The sequence below is a fragment of the Lepisosteus platostomus genome, chromosome 9, assembly GCF_059453375.1.
Source record: "Lepisosteus platostomus isolate fLepPlt1 chromosome 9, fLepPlt1.hap1, whole genome shotgun sequence".
Classification (NCBI taxonomy): Eukaryota; Metazoa; Chordata; class Actinopteri; order Semionotiformes; family Lepisosteidae; genus Lepisosteus; species Lepisosteus platostomus.
In genome coordinates this window covers 1,325,206-1,342,637 of record NC_142619.1, presented here as the reverse complement: position 1 = coordinate 1,342,637, position 17,432 = coordinate 1,325,206, and the positions used below count along the sequence as shown (strand labels likewise).

The 17,432-nt window shown below is 55.7% G+C and overlaps 1 protein-coding gene across 1 annotated transcript; it reads left to right on the top strand.

The window, feature by feature from the left end:
- Positions 1-988: 988 nt before the first annotated feature.
- bcat2 (branched chain amino acid transaminase 2) lies at positions 989-17,266 on the top strand. The gene is made up of 11 exons (XM_088646364.1): positions 989-1,179; positions 5,823-5,897; positions 6,204-6,404; positions 7,125-7,235; positions 9,665-9,784; positions 10,760-10,923; positions 11,664-11,806; positions 14,337-14,422; positions 15,499-15,639; positions 16,322-16,396; positions 16,619-17,266. Exons 1-11 carry the CDS (start codon positions 1,162-1,164, stop codon positions 16,658-16,660), a joined length of 1,176 nt encoding a protein of 391 aa, XP_088502490.1. The 5' UTR covers positions 989-1,161; the 3' UTR covers positions 16,661-17,266.
- The last annotated feature ends 166 nt before the right edge of the window (positions 17,267-17,432 follow it).

Here is a 17,432-nt window from a genome sequence, read left to right as displayed (position 1 = left end):
AGCCAATGGGAGCTCCGGATTTGGCACACACCCCCCTCCTCCTGTCCCAGTGCCGTATTAACCCGCGAGTTGCTGGAAGATTATTTAGTTCCTACACCTTCACCGGTGATTCTGAATTGTGTTGATATTAGTAAAAAACATAATTATTTCGAATGCTACTTACACTCATTTTCCCCCCATTGCCCATCTATTGCTTTTATGGCCTTGCTGTTCCGTTTAGGGTGTAATCTAGCTAGTATGTATGCTGTGATATATTTTATATATTGCTAACATATATATATAGTTCAGGTGGGGAGCTGTCAGCATGCGTAGGCTGCAAAGGAACAAGTGACAGGTTTATTCCGTGCTGGGGAAAAAAGAAAGAGAACATAACGTTTCGGCCGTGGAGCCTTCTTCATGTGTGACCTTCTTCTTCACCCCTGAAGAAGGCTCCACGGCCGAAACGTTCTGTTCTCTTTCTTCTTTTTCTCAGCATGGAATAAACCTGTTACTTGTTCCTTTTGTGCATATATATATATTATATTTTAGGGATTGTGCGTTCTTCTAGGTTATGATGAACGCCTCTCCAGCAGGACCTGCGGACCGCGCCTGGAGGGGACCAGCCTGCGTCAGTGGGGAGCCCTGCCGGAGTTCTCGGGGTACCGAGGGACAAGCGGGTGGTGGTGAGGAAGGATTGATCCCGGGTTTCGGATGCGCTGACACCCCTGACACCGCCCACCCTCTGTCCTGCTGATGACGTTCACACTGGCCGCCTGTCCTGTTTCCCTCATTGGACCTGGCCTCTGTGCTGTCTTGTTGCGACACCTGAATGTGTATACCCTCGTCTGTCGCATTTCGTTTATTTGTATCTAAAAATAAATTAAAACAGAAAAAAAAAACAGGGACCAGTTGAGAGAGGATAATTCCCCGCTGGCAAATGAAAGCAAATACAAGGAAAGGCACATCGGTAGCTGATCCAGACCCCTTCGCGGGGACTCAGACCGGACCAGTTCTCAATGACTGGTCTGCGGCCGGGGCCGGCGGCCGTGCGTCCGTCCTCGTTTGGGAAGATGACCCCCCAACCCGTGTGGCGCCGGGGGCGGCCCGGCCCTGACCGGACCGGACCGGTGAGCGGGGAGCTTGTTTCCGCCCGGACGCATTTCAGCAGCGACACCCGCGACCATGACAGCCCTGCGGACGGTGAGTTCAAAGATCGGTCTCACTCAGCCCCGGCGGCCGCGTTAATCATTAACCCCCCCGAGGCTCATCGGTGGCGGCGGCCGGGCTCTCCGGACCCCCCGCGCCCGGGTGGGGGGGCTGCGGCGCGCTCCTCCTCCGTCTCTGATAATCTTGTCAGGTCGTCTTCCCCCGGCGGTGCGCGCCCCCGCTACCCGTGCTAGGCTCGGGGCCGCGCACAGGAGGAGGAGGAGGAGGGGGTGACCTCATGCAGCGCCTGGGGCGGACTGCAGCCTCCCGGCGGGGTCCCCCCTCGCCATCCCCCGTTTCACTGACGGGATTCGTGATTTGTTTTTTTTGTTGTTGTTGTTGATTTTTTTACTTTTGACCGGCGGGCAGGTCGCTGTAGCTTTCGCCGCTGTGAAGTTTTCTGGCGACCCTGGCTCGGAGATATGTGTGTGTGTGCGTGCGTGCAGACTCGGGGGGCCCGGTACCCCTTCTCAGAGAACAGCCGCACCCTGGAGCACACAGGCAGCGGGTTTGACCCGGCACTGAAGGGGCTGTAACATCACCTCCCCAATAAAAATCGGGCTGTGAATATCCGACAGTGTCACCCAGCCCATCGCCCTGTACGGCAGTGAAGTGTGGGGTCCCCTCACAGACCAGGGGTACACTCAATGGGACAAACACCCCACAGAAACTCTGTAGAAACATCCTCCGTGTGCAGAGAAAAACTCCTAACAACGGGTGCAGGGCCGAATTAGGCCAGTACCCACTATTGATAAACATACAGAAGAGAGTATTAAAGTATTGGCTACACCTAAAAAACAGCGACCAAAATTCCTACCACCACAAAGCCCTGCTGAGCCAAGAGCTGAGCCCAAAACAGAGCCCCCTGAGCCAGCTGGTCCTGAGGCTCACCGACCTGAGCCACACCAACACTAACCAGCCTCAGGACAGCACTGCTAGAGCACCACAACCCAGACTCCACCACATCACAGCACAACACACACAACACACAACCAGCCTCAGGACAGCACTGCTAGAGCACCACAACCCAGACTCAACCACATCACAGCACAACACACACAACACACAACCAGCCTCAGGACAGCACTGCTAGAGCACCACAACTCAGACTCAACCACATCACAGCACAACACACACAACACACAACCAGCCTCAGGACAGCACTGCTAGAGCACCACAACCCAGACTCAACCACATCACAGCACAACACACACAACACACAACCAGCCTCAGGACAGCACTGCTAGAGCACCACAACCCAGACTCCACCACATCACAGCACAACACACACAACACACAACCAGCCTCAGGACAGCACTGCTAGAGCACCACAACTCAGACTCAACCACATCACAGCACAACACACACAACACACAACCAGCCTCAGGACAGCACTGCTAGAGCACCACAACTCAGACTCAACCACATCACAGCACAACACACACAACACACAACCAGCCTCAGGACAGCACTGCTAGAGCACCACAACTCAGACTCAACCACATCACAGCACAACACACACAACACACAACCAGCCTCAGGACAGCACTGCTAGAGCACCACAACTCAGACTCAACATCACAGCACAGATCAAACAGCAATATCTCACACACTGGGACACACACACACAAACACAACAGACTGAACAACACTGCTTCACCCACCGGGACACACACTTCACTGCCCAGAGAGGACAGGCTCAGTGACCACAGCCTGGACACACACACTGGACACAGGCAGACCTGGCTGCCCAGAGAGGACAGGCTCACTGACCACAGCCTGGACACACACACTGGACACAGGCAGACCTGGCTGCCCAGAGAGGACAGGCTCAGTGACCATAGCCTGGACACACACACTGGACACAGGCAGACCTGGCTGTCCAGAGAGGACAGGCTCAGTGACCACAGCCTGGACACACACACTGGACACAGACAGACCTGGCTGCCTAGAGAGGACAGGCTCAGTGACCACAGCCTGGACACACACACTGGACACAGGCAGACCTGGCTGTCCAGAGAGGACAGGCTCAGTGACCACAGCCTGGACACACACACTGGACACAGACAGACCTGGCTGTCCAGAGAGGACAGGCTCAGTGACCACAGCCTGGACACACACACTGGACACAGGCAGACCTGGCTGCCCAGAGAGGACAGGCTCAGTGACCACAGCCTGGACACACACACTGGACACAGGCAGACCTGGCTGCCCAGAGAGGACAGGCTCAGTGACCACAGCCTGGACACACACACTGGACACAGGCAGACCTGGCTGCCCAGAGAGGACAGGCTCAGTGACCACAGCCTGGACACACACACTGGACACAGGCAGACCTGGCTGCCCAGAGAGGACAGGCTCAGTGACCTCAGCCTGGACACACACACTGGACACAGGCAGACCTGGCTGTCCAGAGAGGACAGGCTCAGTGACCTCAGCCTGGACACACACACTGGACACAAGCAGACCTGGCTGCCCAGAGAGGACAGGCTCAGTGACCTCAGCCTGGACACACACACTGGACACAGGCAGACCTGGCTGTCCAGAGAGGACAGGCTCAGTGACCTCAGCCTGGACACACACACTGGACACAGGCAGACCTGGCTGTCCAGAGAGGACAGGCTCAGTGACCTCAGCCTGGACACACACACTGGACACAGGCAGACCTGGCTGTCCAGAGAGGACAGGCTCAGTGACCTCAGCCTGGACACACACACTGGACACAAGCAGACCTGGCTGCCCAGAGAGGACAGGCTCAGTGACCTCAGCCTGGACACACACACTGGACACAGGCAGACCTGGCTGTCCAGAGAGGACAGGCTCAGTGACCTCAGCCTGGACACACACACTGGACACAGGCAGACCTGGCTGCCCAGAGAGGACAGGCTCAGTGACCACAGCCTGGACACACACACTGGACACAGACAGACCTGGCTGCCCAGAGAGGACAGGCTCAGTGACCATAGCCTGGACACACACACTGGACACAGGCAGACCTGGCTGTCCAGAGAGGACAGGCTCAGTGACCACAGCCTGGACACACACACTGGACACAGACAGACCTGGCTGCCTAGAGAGGACAGGCTCAGTGACCACAGCCTGGACACACACACTGGACACAGGCAGACCTGGCTGTCCAGAGAGGACAGGCTCAGTGACCACAGCCTGGACACACACACTGGACACAGACAGACCTGGCTGTCCAGAGAGGACAGGCTCAGTGACCACAGCCTGGACACACACACTGGACACAGGCAGACCTGGCTGCCCAGAGAGGACAGGCTCAGTGACCACAGCCTGGACACACACACTGGACACAGGCAGACCTGGCTGCCCAGAGAGGACAGGCTCAGTGACCACAGCCTGGACACACACACTGGACACAGGCAGACCTGGCTGCCCAGAGAGGACAGGCTCAGTGACCACAGCCTGGACACACACACTGGACACAGGCAGACCTGGCTGCCCAGAGAGGACAGGCTCAGTGACCTCAGCCTGGACACACACACTGGACACAGGCAGACCTGGCTGTCCAGAGAGGACAGGCTCAGTGACCTCAGCCTGGACACACACACTGGACACAAGCAGACCTGGCTGCCCAGAGAGGACAGGCTCAGTGACCTCAGCCTGGACACACACACTGGACACAGGCAGACCTGGCTGTCCAGAGAGGACAGGCTCAGTGACCTCAGCCTGGACACACACACTGGACACAGGCAGACCTGGCTGTCCAGAGAGGACAGGCTCAGTGACCTCAGCCTGGACACACACACTGGACACAGGCAGACCTGGCTGTCCAGAGAGGACAGGCTCAGTGACCTCAGCCTGGACACACACACTGGACACAAGCAGACCTGGCTGCCCAGAGAGGACAGGCTCAGTGACCTCAGCCTGGACACACACACTGGACACAGGCAGACCTGGCTGTCCAGAGAGGACAGGCTCAGTGACCTCAGCCTGGACACACACACTGGACACAGGCAGACCTGGCTGCCCAGAGAGGACAGGCTCAGTGACCTCAGCCTGGACACACACACTGGACACAGGCAGACCTGGCTGTCCAGAGAGGACAGGCTCAGTGACCTCAGCCTGGACACACACACTGGACACAGGCAGACCTGGCTGTCCAGAGAGGACAGGCTCAGTGACCACAGCCTGGACACACACACTGGACACAGGCAGACCTCCGGCACACTCACTCAGACTACTCAGGAAGCCCGCTGGTGACGAAGGCGTGTGGCGTGTGGTGGAGTGCTCGTTCGTGGGCCAGTGTGGTCAGAGGCTGTGTGCTTTAGGGGTGTTGTGCAGGCAGGGGCTCGGGGGGGCTTGTGTGAGGTGTAGATGAGGGTGTTCCTGTTGGAGCGCAGCACAATGCGCATGTATGAGTTCATGTCTTCCATATTGTAGATATGGATTAGATTTCTTTTTAACCTCATGTTTCTCTGTGTTGTGTGTGTGTGTTGTCTGTGTGTGTGTGAAACATACCCGCTGGGATGCCATACACATTTCCGAGAGCATCGGGGGATGAGGTGTCCTCGGGTCGAACCCTGCGTCTCGCGAGGCGGCTGAAAGGCAGTCTCTCGGTTGCTGTGGTTTAGGACCTTGCTGTCCTGTTGAACTCTTTTTTTTTTGTTCAGGCACTCCGGAGGCAGCTCTTCTCGACCCTGCCCCTCTCCCTGGGGTCCTTCAGGTGGGCCAGCTCCTCCTTCAAGGTACGAAGCAGAGCACCGATGACCTGAGTGTGCCCATACTTTCTTATACACAGAGTGTACCTGTTCAGCTTTTAAAACTACTGACACTGTTGTATTAAAAATGATATGTCCTGTGATGTTCATGTAGCTATAAACTTTATTTATTCCAAATACAATGGCAAACCCCTCTCTCTCTCTCAGTGCAGTGTTCATGTACTGGAGTGTCCAGTCAGTGTGTGTGTATTAACCCCTCTCTCTCTCAGTGCAGTGTTAGTGTCCTGGGGTGTCCAGTCGGTCAGTGTGTATTAACCCCTGGCCGTGTCTCAGGTCTCAGAGCTGTGTCTAGAGCGCTGTCAGACTCCTCGCCCCAAGCCCGACCCGGCCAGTCTGGTGTTTGGGAAGCAGTTCAGTGATCACATGCTGACGGTGGAGTGGAGTGCTCAGGGGGGCTGGGAGGCACCCCACATCAAGCCCTTCCAGAACCTGTCTCTGCACCCCGCCTCCTCCGCCCTGCACTACTCCATCGAGGTCTGTCTGTCTGTCTGTCTGTCTGTCTGTCTGTCTGTCTCTCTGTCTCTCTGTCTCTCTGTCTGTCTCTCTGTCTGTCTGTGTCTGTGTGTGTCCTGTCTGTGTGCATGCATGTGTGTACTGTATGTGTGTGTCCTGTCTGCGTGTCCTGTGTGTGTGTGTGTGTGTGTGTGTGTGTGTGTGTGAGTCTGTGTGTGTGTGTGTGAGTCTGTGTGTGTGTGTGTGTGTGTGTGTCTGTGTGTGTGTGTGTCTGTGTGTGTGTGTTTCCTGTCTGCGTGTCCTGTGTGTGTGTGTGTGTGTGTGTGTGTGTGTGTGTGTGTGTGTGTGAGTGATGTGTGTGTGCGCCCGTGTGTGTGTGTCCTGTTTGCATGTGTGTTATGTCTGTGTGTGTCCTTGTGTGTGTGTACTGTCTGTGTGTGTCCTGTCTGCGTGTCCTGTGTGTGTGTGTGTGTGTGTGTGTGTGTGTGTGTGTTATGTCTATGTGTGTGCGTGCGTGTGTGTCCTGTCTGTGTGTGTCCTGTCTGCGTGTCCTGTGTGTGTGTGTGTGTGTGTGTGTTATGTCTGTGTGTGTCCGTGCGTGTGTGTACTGTCTGTGTGTGTCCTGTCTGCGTGTCCTGTGTGTGTGTGTGCCTGACGGGCTGAGCTGTCCCGATCAGCGTGTCCGTCCCTGTCCTGCCCGCCCCCCCCAGCTGACCCCCCCCCTCCCCCTGTGTCCCTCAGCTGTTCGAGGGCATGAAGGCGTTCCGCGGAGTGGACGGAAAGATCCGGCTCTTCCGGCCCATGCTCAACATGGACAGGATGTACAGATCCTCGGAGCGCTGCTGCCTGCCGGTCAGTCCCCCCCGCTCGCTCGTCTCCGGCGGTCTCTGCACGCGGTGCTGTGATCCGCCGCCCTCTAGTGGTCGCAGGGGAGCGTGACAGCTCAGGGCCCGGGCTGCTGCGCTGGGCAGCCGGTCAGCTCTAAGACGCTGTGCTGCAGGACTGCCTGGCTGAAAAATGCCTTTTGATGCTCTGTAGAAGAAAACAAATGAAAGGTTTTTGTTCCTGCTGGAGAGTCTCGGTGAGTCTCTGTCCCTGCTGGAGAGTCTCAGTGAGTCTCTGTTCCTGCTGGAGAGTCTCAGTGTGTCTCTGTTCCTGCTGGAGAGTCTCAGTGTGTCTCTGTCCCTGCTGGTGAGTCTCAGTGTGTCTCTGTCCCTGCTGGAGAGTCTCGGTGAGTCTCTGTCCCTGCTGGTGAGTCTCAGTGTGTCTCTGTCCCTGCTGGAGAGTCTCAGTGTGTCTCTGTCCCTGCTGGAGAGTCTCAGTGTGTCTCTCTCCCTGCTGGAGAGTCTCAGTGTGTCTCTTACTGCTGGAGAGTCTCAGTGTGTCCCTGTCCCTGCTGGAGAGCCTCAGTGTGTCTCTGTTCCTGCTGGAGAGTCTCAGTGAGTCTCTGTCCCTGCTGGTGAGTCTCAGTGTGTCTCTGTCCCTGCTGGAGAGTCTCAGTGTGTCTCTGTCCCTGCTGGAGAGTCTCAGTGAGTCTCTGTTCCTGCTGGAGAGTCTCAGTGAGTCTCTGTCCCTGCTGGAGAGTCTCAGCGAGTCTCTGTTCCTGCTGGAGAGTCTCAGTGTGTCTCTGTTCTTGCTGGAGAGTCTCAGTGTGTCTCTGTCCCTGCTGGTGAGTCTCGGTGTGTCTCTGTCCCTGCTGGAGAGTCTCAGTGAGTCTCTGTCCCTGCTGGAGAGTCTCAGTGAGTCTCTGTTCCTGCTGGAGAGTCTCAGTGAGTCTCTGTCCCTGCTGGAGAGTCTCAGTGAGTCTCTGTCCCTGCTGGAGAGTCTCAGTGTGTCTCTCTCCCTGCTGGAGAGTCTCAGTGAGTCTCTGTCCCCGCTGGTGAGTCTCAGTGAGTCTCTGTTCCTGCTGGAGAGTCTCAGTGAGTCTCTGTCCCTGCTGGAGAGTCTCAGTGTGTCTCTGTCCATGCTGGAGAGTCTCAGTGTGTCTCTCTCCCTGCTGGAGAGTCTCAGTTTGTCTCTCTCCCTGCTGGAGAGTCTCAGTGTGTCTCTTACTGCTGGAGAGTCTCAGTGAGTCTCTGTTCCTGCTGGAGAGTCTCAGTGAGTCTCTGTCCATGCTGGAGAGTCTCAGTGTGTCTCTCTCCCTGCTAGAGAGTCTCAGTGTGTCTCTGTTCCTGCTGGAGAGTCTCAGTGAGTCTCTGTCCCTGCTGGAGAGTCTCAGTGAGTCTCTGTTCCTGCTGGAGAGTCTCAGTGAGTCTCTGTCCCTGCTGGAGAGTCTCAGTGTGTCTCTGTCCATGCTGGAGAGTCTCAGTGTGTCTCTCTCCCTGCTGGAGAGTCTCAGTTTGTCTCTCTCCCTGCTGGAGAGTCTCAGTGAGTCTCTGTTCCTGCTGGAGAGTCTCAGTGTGTCTCTGTCCCTGCTGGAGAGTCTCAGTGTGTCTCTTACTGCTGGAGAGTCTCAGTGAGTCTCTGTTCCTGCTGGAGAGTCTCAGTGTGTCTCTCTCCCTGCTGGAGAGTCTCAGTGAGTCTCTGTCCCTGCTGGAGAGTCTCAGTGAGTCTCTGTCCCTGCTGGAGAGTCTCAGTGTGTCTCTGTCCATGCTGGAGAGTCTCAGTGTGTCTCTCTCCCTGCTGGAGAGTCTCAGTTTGTCTCTCTCCCTGCTGGAGAGTCTCAGTGAGTCTCTGTCCCTGCTGGAGAGTCTCAGTGTGTCTCTCTCCCTGCTGGAGAGTCTCAGTTTGTCTCTCTCCCTGCTGGAGAGTCTCAGTGTGTCTCTGTCCCTGCTGGAGAGTCTCAGTGTGTCTCTTACTGCTGGAGAGTCTCAGTGAGTCTCTGTTCCTGCTGGAGAGTCTCAGTGTGTCTCTCTCCCTGCTGGAGAGTCTCAGTGAGTCTCTGTCCCTGCTGGAGAGTCTCAGTGTGTCTCTGTCCCTGCTGGAGAGTCTCAGTGAGTCTCTGTCCCTGCTGGAGAGTCTCAGTGTGTCTCTCTCCCTGCTGGTGAGTCTCAGTGTGTCTCTCTCCCTGCTGGAGAGTCTCAGTGAGTCTCTGTCCCTGCTGTAGAGTCTCAGTGTGTCTCTGTCCATGCTGGAGAGTCTCAGTGTGTCTCTCTCCCTGCTGGAGAGTCTCAGTGTGTCTCTCTCCCTGCTGGAGAGTCTCAGTGAGTCTCTGTTCCTGCTGGAGAGTCTCAGTGAGTCTCTGTCCCTGCTGGAGAGTCTCAGTGAGTCTCTGTCCCTGCTGGAGAGTCTCAGTGTGTCTCTGTCCCTGCTCGTGAGTCTCTGTGTCTGTCTCTCTGCAGCTCTTTGACAAGCAGGAGCTGTTGCAGTGCATCAGGAAGCTGGTGGAAGTGGACCAGGACTGGGTTCCCTTCTCCACTGAGGCCAGCCTGTACATCCGGCCTACATTCATCGGGACAGAGGTGAGTACTGACAGTGTCTGTGTGCACCCCACAGTGTCTGTATGAACCCCTCTCTCTCCACAGTGTCTGTATGAACCCCTCTCTCCCCACAGTGTCTGTATGAACCCCTCTCTCTCCACAGTGTCTGTATGAACCCCACAGTGTCTGTATGAGCCTCTCTCTCTCCACAGTGTCTGTATAAACCCCACAGTGTCTGTATGAACCCCTCTCTCTCCACAGTGTCTGTATGAACCCCACAGTGTCTGTATGAACCCCAGTGTCTGTATGAGCCCCTCTCTCCCCACAGTGTCTGTATGAACCCCTCTCTCTCCACAGTGTCTGTATGAACCCCACAGTGTCTGTATGAACCCCAGTGTCTGTATGAGCCCCTCTCTCCCCACAGTGTCTGTATGAACCCCTCTCTCCCCACAGTGTCTGTATGAACCCCACAGTGTCTGTATGAACCCCAGTGTCTGTATGAGCCCCTCTCTCCCCACAGTGTCTGTATGAACCCCACAGTGTCTGTGTGAACCCCTCTCTCTCCCCAGTGTCTGTATGAACCCCTCTCTCTCCACAGTGTCTGTATGAACCCCAGAGTGTCTGTATGAGCCCCTCTCTCCCCACAGTGTCTGTATGAACCCCACAGTGTCTGTATGAACCCCTCTCTCCCCACAGTGTCTGTATGAACCCCACAGTGTCTGTGTGAACCCCTCTCTCCCCACAGTGTCTGTATGAACCCCACAGTGTCTGTGTGAACCCCTCGCTCTCCCCAGTGTCTGTATGAACCCCTGTCTCTCCACAGTGTCTGTATGAACCCCTCTCTCTCCCCAGTGTCTGTATGAACCCCTGTCTCTCCACAGTGTCTGTGTGAACCCCTCTCTCCCCACAGTGTCTGTATGAACCCCACAGTGTCTGTGTGAACCCCTCGCTCTCCCCAGTGTCTGTATGAACCCCTGTCTCTCCACAGTGTCTGTGTGAACCCCTCTCTCTCCCCAGCCCTCTCTCGGGGTGTCCAAGGCAGGTCACGCTCTGCTCTTTGTGATCGTGGGGCCCGTGGGGCCCTATTTCTCCACGGGGGGGTTCAGCCCTGTGTCCCTGCTGGCGGATCCGCGCTACGTGCGAGCCTGGAGGGGCGGGGTCGGCGACTGCAAGATGGGGGGGTGAGTGAGTGTCTTCTGCCCGCGGTGGGGCTGTGTGTGCGTGGGGGTGTGTGTGCGCGAGGGGGTGTGTGCATATAAGGGTGTGTGTGTGCAAGGGTGTGTATATTTGGGATGTGTGATAATGGGACTGTGTGTGAGGGTGTGTACATTTGGGACTGTGTGTGTGTTGCTCTGACAGTGCTGTGTCACTCTTATAGTGCTGACTCACTGTGACAGTGCTGTGTCATTCTGATAGATAGTGCTGACTCACTGTGACAGTGCTGTGTCATTCTGATAGATAGTGCTGACTCACTGTGACAGTGCTGTGTCATTCTGATAGTGCTGACTCACTCTGACAGTGCTGTGTCATTCTGATAGATAGTGCTGACTCACTGTGACAGTGCTGTGTCATTCTGATAGATAGTGCTGACTCACTGTGACAGTGCTGTGTCATTCTGATAGATAGTGCTGACTCACTGTGACAGTGCTGTGTCATTCTGATAGATAGTGCTGACTCACTCTGACAGTGCTGTGTCATTCTCATAGATAGTGCTGACTCACTATGACAGTGCTGTGTCATTCTGATAGATAGTGCTGACTCACTGTGACAGTGCTGTGTCATTCTGATAGATAGTGCTGACTCACTGTGACAGTGCTGTGTCATTCTGATAGATAGTGCTGACTCACTCTGACAGTGCTGTGTCATTCTGATAGATAGTGCTGACTCACTATGACAGTGCTGTGTCACTGCTGTGTCTCAGGAACTACGGCCCCACGATCGCTGTGCAGAACGAGGCCCAGCGCCTGGGCTGTCAGCAGGTACTGTGGCTGTATGGAGAGAAGGAGGAGATCACTGAGGTCGGGACCATGAACCTCTTCATCTACTGGGACACTGAGAAAGGAGGTGAGTGTGTCTGTATTAACCCCTCTCTCTCTCAGTGCAGTGTTAATGTACTGGAGTGTCCAGTCAGTGTGTCTGTATGAACCCCTCTCTCTCTCAGTGCAGTGTTCATGTACTGGAGTGTCCAGTCAATGTGTCTGTATTAACCCCTCTCTCTCTCAGTGCAGTGTTCATGTACTGGAGTGTCCAGTCAGTGAGTCTGTATGAACCCCTCTCTCTCTCAGTGCAGTGTTCATGTACTGGAGTGTCCAGTCAGTGTGTCTGTATGAACCCCTCTCTCTCTCAGTGCAGTGTTCATGTACTGGAGTGTCCAGTCAGTGTGTGTGTATGAACCCCTCTCTCTCTCAGTGCAGTGTTCATGTACTGGAGTGTCCAGTCAGTGTGTGTGTATGAACCCCTCTCTCTCTCTCAGTGCAGTGTTCATGTACTGGAGTGTCCAGTCAGTGTGTCTGTATGAACCCCTCTCTCTCTCAGTGCAGTGTTCATGTACTGGAGTGTCCAGTCAGTGTGTGTGTATGAACCCCTCTCTCTCTCTCAGTGCAGTGTTCATGTACTGGAGTGTCCAGTCAGTGTGTCTGTATGAACCCCTCTCTCTCTCTCAGTGCAGTGTTCATGTACTGGAGTGTCCAGTCAGTGTGTCTGTATTAACCCCTCTCTCTCTCAGTGCAGTGTTAATGTACTGGAGTGTCCAGTCAGTGTGTCTGTATGAACCCCTCTCTCTCTCAGTGCAGTGTTCATGTACTGGAGTGTCCAGTCAGTGTGTCTGTATTAACCCCTCTCTTTCTCAGTGCAGTGTTAATGTACTGGAGTGTCCAGTCAGTGTGTCTGTATGAACCCCTCTCTCTCTCAGTGCAGTGTTAATGTACTGGAGTGTCCAGTCAGTGTGTGTGTATTAACCCCTCTCTCTCTCAGTGCAGTGTTCATGTACTGGAGTGTCCAGTCAGTGTGTCTGTATTAACCCCTCTCTCTCTCAGTGCAGTGTTAATGTACTGGAGTGTCCAGTCAGTGTGTGTGTATGAACCCCTCTCTCTCTCAGTGCAGTGTTCATGTACTGGAGTGTCCAGTCAGTGTGTGTGTATGAACCCCTCTCTCTCTCAGTGCAGTGTTCATGTACTGGAGTGTCCAGTCAGTGTGTGTATTAACCCCTCTCTCTCTCTCAGTGCAGTGTTCATGTACTGGAGTGTCCAGTCAGTGTGTGTGTATTAACCCCTCTCTCTCTCAGTGCAGTGTTAATGTACTGGAGTGTCCAGTCAGTGTGTCTGTATTAACCCCTCTCTCTCTCTCAGTGCAGTGTTCATGTACTGGAGTGTCCAGTCAGTGTGTCTGTATGAACCCCTCTCTCTCTCAGTGCAGTGTTCATGTACTGGAGTGTCCAGTCAGTGTGTCTGTATTAACCCCTCTCTCTCTCTCAGTGCAGTGTTCATGTACTGGAGTGTCCAGTCAGTGTGTCTGTATTAACCCCTCTCTCTCTCAGCCCAGTGTTAATGTACTGGAGTGTCCAGTCAGTGTGTCTGTATGAACCCCTCTCTCTCTCAGTGCAGTGTTCATGTACTGGAGTGTCCAGTCAGTGTGTGTGTATGAACCCCTCTCTCTCTCAGTGCAGTGTTCATGTACTGGAGTGTCCAGTCAGTGTGTCTGTATTAACCCCTCTCTCTCTCAGTGCAGTGTTAATGTACTGGAGTGTCCAGTCAGTGTGTCTGTATTAACCCCTCTCTCTCTCAGTGCAGTGTTAATGTACTGGAGTGTCCAGTCAATGTGTCTGTATGAACCCCTCTCTCTCTCAGTGCAGTGTTCATGTACTGGAGTGTCCAGTCAGTGTGTGTGTATGAACCCCTCTCTCTCTCAGTGCAGTGTTAATGTACTGGAGTGTCCAGTCAGTGTGTCTGTATTAACCCCTCTCTCTCTCAGTGCAGTGTTCATGTACTGGAGTGTCCAGTCAGTGTGTCTGTATTAACCCCTCTCTCTCTCAGTGCAGTGTTCATGTACTGGAGTGTCCAGTCAGTGTGTCTGTATGAACCCCTCTCTCTCAGTGCAGTGTTCATGTACTGGAGTGTCCAGTCAGTGTGTCTGTATTAACCCCTCTCTCTCTTAGTGCAGTGTTAATGTACTGGAGTGTCCAGTCAGTGTGTCTGTATTAACCCCTCTCTCTCTCAGTGCAGTGTTAATGTACTGGAGTGTCCAGTCAGTGTGTCTGTATGAACCCCTCTCTCTCTCAGTGCAGTGTTCATGTACTGGAGTGTCCAGTCAGTGTGTGTGTATTAACCCCTCTCTCTCTCAGTGCAGTGTTAATGTACTGGAGTGTCCAGTCAGTGTGTGTGTATGAACCCCTCTCTCTCAGTGCAGTGTTAATGTACTGGAGTGTCCAGTCAGTGTGTCTGTATGAACCCCTCTCTCTCTCAGTGCAGTGTTAATGTACTGGAGTGTCCAGTCAGTGTGTCTGTATGAACCCCTCTCTCTCTCAGTGCAGTGTTCATGTACTGGAGTGTCCAGTCAGTGTGTCTGTATGAACCCCTCTCTCTCTCCGCCCCTGTAGACAGGGAGTTAGTGACTCCTCCACTGGACGGTGTTATCCTCCCAGGGGTGACCCGACAGTCACTCCTCGATCTGGCCAGAGAGTGGGTGAGTTTCCTGTGAGGTCATGTTGTCTCCCAGCGTGCACTGCGTGCCTCCTGGCGGTCCGCCGGGAGGTGTGTTAGGGGGGCGCGGGTGGTCGTGTCCTGGCGTGGTGAGGGTGTGTTCACGGGGCGGGGGGCAGTGGAGGGGCAGTACAGAGCGAGCCTCTCTCCGGGGTCCGGGGCTCCAGACCCCCCCCTGCGCTCGCTCTGGCTGTGACTGTCGTGACGGGTGCTCTTCACGTTCAGGACCGGGGGTGTGTGCGTCAACGCACCGCCACCCGGTCTGGGTTGAGCAGCGGGATCGGGGGGGGGGGGAGCCAGGGATACCCGTGGGTCAGGAAGGGGGGAACCCCGCTGGCGGGGCACGGCATGTTGAAGGAGGTGCCTGCAGCGCCCCCCCCTGGACAGGGCGTGCGCAGCGGCGCCGTGCCGACGAGGCGGACAGTCTGAGGTTTTGGGGCGGCTACATCGCTGACGTTCAAGCCCCCGTTGCAACAGACAACGACCGCCCCCCCCCACCCCCCCGATTTCCGCACACCACGTCCTGCACCCCAACAGAAGCAGAGTTTCGCCCTGGTGACTCTCCGGGCGGGCGTGTGCGTGCAGCCTCGTCTCCCCAGGGGGCGCCAGAGGCACACGGCGCTGCAGACCTCCTAGTGAGGTCGCTCTCCCGACCCCGTTTTCCCCAGCTTCGGGGAGGGAAGGGGGGGGCGGTTTGGGAAAGAACGGGGGCGCCGTTTTCTGGGGGTCACACCCCAGTGTCCAGTCCGGAGTCCGGAGTCCGGGAGGAGTCGGATCCTGAAGTGGACATGTGTGCACGGGCCCCGCGTTCCTCCAGGGGGCGCCAGAGGTCTGTGCGTGTGTGTTGGTGTGTGTGTGTGTGTGCGCGCATACGTGCATGCGTGCTTGCTTGTGTGTGTGTGTGTGTGTGTGTGTGTGTGAGAGGGGGGCACAGCCCTGGGCACTGCCAGCAGGTACAGTCTGTGTGTGTGTGTGTGTGTGTGTGTGTGTGTGTGTGTGTGTGTGTGTGTGTGTGCGTGCGTGCGCGGCGTGTCCTGACGGCGCTCTCTGTGTGCCCAGGGGGAGTTCGCGGTCTCGGAGCGCGCCGTGACGATGCCGGAGTTCCTCGGCGCCCTCCAGAAGGGCCGTGTGAGGGAGGTGTTCGGCTCAGGCACGGCCTGCGTGGTGTGTCCAGTGGGCAGCCTGCTGTACAAGGGGGAGGTCAGTCGAGTGCCGGTCCGGCTTCGGTCTGTGCGTCTGTGTCCGGGCTTGTGCATTGGTGCGGGTCCGAGTTGGCGTCTGTGTGTTTGACATTTGTGTCTATGTGCATGTGCATCTATCCGTGTTTCTGAGTCTGCACATCTAGGCAGGCGAGTTTGTGCGTCTGTCCGTGTGTTTTTGAGTCAGTGTGCGTGTCTTAGTTTGTGTATGTCTATGTTTGTGCACGTGCAAGTGATAGTTTGTGCATCAGTGGGTGTCAAAGATTGCTTGTGTGTCAGTGTGTGTCGGCGTGTGAGGGTTTGTGCGTCAGTGTGTGTCGGCGTGTGAGTTTGTGCGTCAGTGTGTGTCGGCGCGTGAGAGTTTGCGCGTCAGTGTGTGTCGGCGTGTGAGAGTTTGTGCGTCAGTGTGTGTCGGCGTGTGAGAGTTTGCGCGTCAGCGTGTGTCGGCGTGTGAGAGTTTGCGCGTCAGCGTGTGTCGGCGTGTGAGAGTTTGCGCGTCAGTGTGCGACAGCGTGTGGCTCTGTTCTCTGTCTTGACTGCCTCTGTGTGTGTTGCTCTGCCTCCGCCCTCGGTGTGCCAGCCGGTCTGACTCGGTCTGTTTCGGTACCTGGCTGGAGATGTGGGTCCGCTCCTGGAGAACGTGTCTCACTCTGCCTGTGAAACTCTCTCTCTCTCTCCGTCAGACCTACCGGATTCCCACAATGGAGCACGGCCCCGATTTAGCACAGAGGTTCCTGCAGGAGCTCACTGACATACAGGTGAGTGTCCCCCAGCAGCTGCATGGAGCTCCTCAGAGCTGTGACAGGCGCCTGCAGTTCCCCTTCTCCGCCTCTGCGCAGGAAGGGGGAGCCGTTTCGAAACGAGCCTGTGCCATCCTTCTCCACGTCTTCCCCTCCCCCACCCTTCTTCCACGTCTCCACCCTGCCACCCGGGGCTCATAAAGATTCTCTCTGTCTCCCTCCCTCCTTCCCCACCCACAGTACGGACGCAGAGAGAGCGAGTGGGCCCCTCTGGTCGTCTGATTGGCCGCAGCGGCTGCCCGTCACCGAGGAGATGGCGAATCAGAGGGAAGGAGTGGGCGTGGCGGGGAGCGCCCCCTCCCCGAACGGCCGGCCCCTCTGTGCTGATTGGGTGTGCTGGTTGGTGGGCGTGTCCCTGCGCCTCGCTCTAGAAAGGATAAATGGTTTCTGGTTCTTTTGTGTGTCTAATCCTTTATATACACTATGAATGTATTATCAGTTCTCGCCCTAGGTCTTATAGAGCTTGTTTTTAATGGGTCTTGTGGTTCTTTCTGGCTTGGCTCTGTCTAAGGTTTTGTTTTTATAAATCCAGTTGTGGCTGAAATGCGAGACCCCCGAATCCCGAACGGGAGAATCCGCCGGAATGATCCGGGAATTCCCGCGGATTCCTGGACCCTGGGCGCGGTGAGGAGGGCTGTTAGTCACTGCAATGAGGGGGCGTTCGGTCGGCTCCGAAAGGTGGGGTTCCTGGCGCCCCGACACCTTTTAACGCACAGTCCCTGTGGGGTTTTTAGGATGAGTGGGAGGGTCGCTCGTGCTGGGGTTCTCTGTATGTGTCCCCGCGCTGTCTGAAGCACTTCGAATAAACACTCCTGCACTTATTTTTAACTTCCTGATGCCGTAGATATCTGCCAGTCTTTCAGCTGCTTGCTTCCCGGTGGCTATTTCTCTGTCTGTACCTCTGAATGTGCGCAGTTGTCATCCTCGGAGCTGTGGAGGAGCTGGGAATAAACTCAGTCCAGCTCATCTGTATCTTCTCACTATCACTCCTTCA